Consider the following 4489-nt stretch of genomic DNA (forward strand, 5'->3'; position numbering starts at 1 on the left):
TTACACCCAAGACCATCTACAACTTTAATTTGCTTTTGGTTAAAACAAGTGCATGTAGTAGTGTGGATCAATAGTAGTGTGGATTAGTCCTCCCTAGAAAATTTGTTTAAAAAAAACTAGGTTTTGGAAAACAATAATTCCTTACCTATTTACAATACGTGTGATAGTTTAGTTTCTGTATAGTTTCTTTGGCATTCCTTGGTGTTTTTTGCTTCCTTTTTTTCTCCTTCAGAATACCTTTAGCTGTGCTGAATATAGATTAAGCAGCAGAGGGCAGTAGAGTCAATACTTTGATTTAGCTATTGTGGCCATTTTGTATGAGTCATGTTGTGCCTCTCTATATTTTAAGATCAATGTTTGAGTCAATCACAGTAAATACTGTTTGATTGAACATGTTTCTGTTTGCTTGAGGGCAAATCATGCTTGTTTTTAAAGATTTTTTGCTGTATTATTGACAAAAAATGATAAGTGGCTGTTAGTGATATACTGTAGACTTAAGATACTGTAAATGCTTTTTTTCCAGAACATCTAGAAGTCATCAATGTAACTAACTCACAGGATTACACCATCTATTGGAGCAAACAAGTTTTGTTCTTGAAATAACTTTAGTTTTTTACAAATTCTCACTAAATCGTTTTTGTCTGTTTGTTTGATATTCTGAGGCGCCTGGGGTGGAAATTCAACTTTGACTTTATAATCCATGACGGAAATTCAAGATAGCCAAACTCAGCTTTTATCTCACTTGGAGCAGTTCCTGCTAGATAATGCTCATAGTAGTTCTATTGGCAAGTGAAACAGTCTGCTTACAGTCCAAGGTTTTCTGTGGCATCTGGCTCTGCTGTAACTTTATGCGGCTGCTGTTCAGTCCTGTTGAGGTCAAGGGAACTGCTCTCGCTATCACCATCTAGTTCTCTGCTATTTCTCATAGGAAATCTTGTATCTTGAATTCTGACTGCAGTTCAAGGTCATGCAGAAATACAGGTTGTATAACAACTAATATTTGAATAATGTCAGACAAAACCATTCAATAATTGGTAAAAGACTTATTAATGTCTTGATTAAACAAAAAATTACGAATAAAGATGTGTCATTAATGTTATTAATCATTTAATAATCATTCTAGTCTTCTGCGTTAGATACAAACAAAGCCACATATGACAACAACTTAAACGTCTCGAGCTTTAAAAGGTTAAGTTTTAGTATTTATTATTATGCATTACTTTGTAAGGCTCCAGCAATGCATTGATTACGATTAATGGTGATCTATCCAAGCGTTATTTTAACTGTTTATTCTTTCAGGACCACTGGAGTTATCCCAGCATGCACTTGGCACTGTTAACCCTGGACAGGCTGCCAGGCTACCACATGGCTTACATATGAGAAGACACACACATTCACAGGACTTTAGAGTGTCTAATTAAATTTGGACAAGAGTGTCTGATAGATCAGGTAACACATCACGCAAATTGTTATGCAGAGGGTTTCATACGACCTCAACCCGCTTCTGAGAATGCATTGGAGAGTTACTACATGCAAACTCCACACAGGCAGACTGCACACAACCGGCAAATAAACAGGATCCCTTTGCACAATCACGGTTGGCAGTTGCCTTGTAAGATCATCAAGGTTGGCTAATGGTATGCACATATCCTTTAATCTCCAGTCATAGATATCTAAAAGGTACATTGACAGAAAAGCCTTCATGCATGGTGGCCTTCATAACACTGATAAGTATTAGATTAGTCGAATGTTAATTGCTCTGTTGCCATAAAATACTGGCGAACCATACAGAAGAGCAGCATTCCGCCACCATCATCCTTATTCAGTATTTTTTTTATAAGATTACACTATTTTTACTGTTTATCCTTGTAGTTTAATGTTGAACTGCATAAACACCCTCAACTTAGTTGAGTAAACCAATTTCTACAGACTAACGTGCACACGCACAAGACAGAAAATCGGTTGTTTACACATAAAGCCCTGCTAGTCTTTCCTCAACTCTCAGTTTCATCCTACACACTCTTTGATCACTCTACTGTTGCATCTATTTTCAGCTTGTCTGGATAAATGCCATCTAAATACCAGTATAAAATACAAAAACGAAGTCTAGTCATTGATAAGTCTTTCTGTGACATCTGCCTGTGGCCTTTGATTGTGTTTAGCATTGAGAGCAGTATCAGGCTGCCTGCATGGTTTGGCCAGCCCCGACCTACTAAAGGTTTAGATATTAGACTCCTTCTCAAGGATTCTGACCTTGTGAGCAGCCGCCTGTTGTAACCTGACTGCAAACCACACCTTTAATCCCCATGCAGTGCTTTGAATTAACTGTTTAGTCCTACAATGTTGTATAACTATTTTGGAAATACGATTTCCCTTTCATTTACTATTCAATGTCTCTAAAACACAGACAGACAGTTCAGCAACTTGTTACAACTTCACTCAACACAGTATTTGGATATTTAGGGTAGTGCTGCTTCTTGGAGTGTTTTAAAAGGGAACTCCATTTTTACACAAAAAAGATCAGCATACTAGTAATGTGGAGTACTAGTCAGACTGTGAGAACAGTTGTTTTCAATGTCTTATGTGGCTGTGGAGAAGCTTTGTCAAGTCCAAGAAAAAAAACCTTGCTCCGTTGTCAGGGGATTGTCTTGAATGGGCTTGGACGCCACAACAACATGAAAGAAAACCTGTGTTTTAAACTGAGTTTGAAAGATGCAGGCATTCACAAGGCAAGTAGGGTCCAATTAAAAGTTTGTTAAAAGTTAAAATTTGCATTGTGGGAACTGTAAGACCAAGTGTTTTTGGAGTTTCACCCTGTAGGGACCACCTCTGCCTCTGCTGCTTCTACACTTAATCACTGGAGTGCCCCTTGGAAAGGCAGTTTTTACGTTTTTATATGCATAATCATCTCTCAGATTACATCCAATTAATCAGGAAAAAGAACTACCGTAATACCCTGTAATTGTTAAAAATAGGTTGACATTTTGACAATATTTGCATTAATATAACTGAACACCTATATCTTATCCCTAAATTTGTAGTTTGAATAACTTTAATAGAAAAGCATTTTGCTCTAAAGTCACATCCCTTACTATAGGCCTATCTTGTTGTGTTGTATGTGTTACACATAATACTATCTGTTTTTTTGTTTCCATTATTGATTCTGGTCAAGGTGCAGACAAGACCAAATTCTGGCAGACAGTAGTGAGACCAAAAGATCTTCAATAGTGCATCATGGAAAATAGCCTAGAAAGGAAACCTAATACCTATTTGCAACTTGCCTGCAAGACCATAAACACCAGAAAGGAATGACACAATTTTATCATCTTGAAAAAAAGTGTATCATAACAGTGTGTCATTTCTCACAAAACTGTCATTTCTCACAAAACTAGAAATCCCACTAATTGGCCTGATCATGTTTACATGCATAGCTTGGTTTGTTCTGTACCTCTGAGGGCGAGATGTTGAACACTTCAGCAATCTTGGCGTACAGCTCCTTAACATTGGTGAATCCATGGATACGGCCTGTGGGACTCCCATGAGCCAGCTGGGTGTGGAAGATGAGCTTAGGTCTCGGGTATTCTAGTGGCTCTGATAGTGGTGGTGAAGGTGGAGGAAGCGGAGGCGCTGTAGGCTCCACACTCCCCTGATTCTGGCTCTGGTTCTGGGCCTTTTGCTCCTCCATGGCCTCAGCCCCTGCTGCCTTGTCCTGCGGGCACAAAGCCTCCCCGTTCTGTATCGGGCCCCAGCTCAGGTAAGGGCCTGCTCTGGGTTCCTTGGTGATGCACTGCTCTGGCAAAGTGAGAAACTCTGTCCTTCTTCCCGCTTAGCCAAACAACCAACAAGTAGCCACCCAGAGCTTTGGGGTGAAGAGCGCAGATGAATTAGTGATGAGAGTAGCCTGGTAACACTAGCTGGAAGAGGCCAGCCAGACCCTGCTGGGTAGAAACCCAACACCCTTTGAGTTAAGGACTGTGTGTGTTACACCTGAGCCTCTGGCAGCTCACGCATGAAGATCACAAACAAAACACATCAGGTTAGGTTTTTTTATACACATGACACGGTCAAGACTCTAATCCCCCTGATCAGTCTGGGTGCCAGACAGACATCACTCTGAATATGTGAACATCCCTATTGAAGTGTGAAAATCCCCAGTGTATTACCACACAGTGAATGATTTCCAAAGTCGGCGGCTCATAGATGGCCGTAGACAATGTCGCAGTGTTACAGGTAAGATGATATTATTAGGTTAGGGAGTAAGGTGCTCCGCCCTTCATTGGCCTCATTGAATGAATTTGCCTGTTGCCGGGGTGAATCCCTGGTGATGCACTAACCTTTTTGACTCCACAGACAGACCATAGGTACAGAAGACGACAGTTACCGCCACTAAGCAGATTTTCAATTAACTGATTCTAGGATTTAAAATAACAATTTTAAACCTTACTTTACCAAAATGTGTGTACATATGATTGCTCTTAAAAAAATAATG

General features: G+C 39.7%; 1 protein-coding gene across 2 annotated transcripts in view; it reads right to left on the reverse strand.

Annotated features, from left to right (window-relative positions):
* Positions 1–3833, reverse strand: part of gipc3 (GIPC PDZ domain containing family, member 3) — a 10743-nt gene extending 6910 nt beyond the window's left edge. For both annotated transcript variants that reach the window (XM_034881647.1, XM_034881646.1), the window contains exon 1: positions 3449–3833. In XM_034881647.1, coding sequence (XP_034737538.1) covers positions 3449–3685 — 237 coding nt within the window. In that variant the 5' untranslated portion in view covers positions 3686–3833. The remainder of the gene's footprint in view (positions 1–3448) is intronic.
* Positions 3834–4489: the final 656 nt, after the last annotated feature.

This window comes from Etheostoma cragini, chromosome 9 (assembly GCF_013103735.1).
Source record: "Etheostoma cragini isolate CJK2018 chromosome 9, CSU_Ecrag_1.0, whole genome shotgun sequence".
Lineage (NCBI taxonomy): Eukaryota > Metazoa > Chordata > Actinopteri > Perciformes > Percidae > Etheostoma > Etheostoma cragini.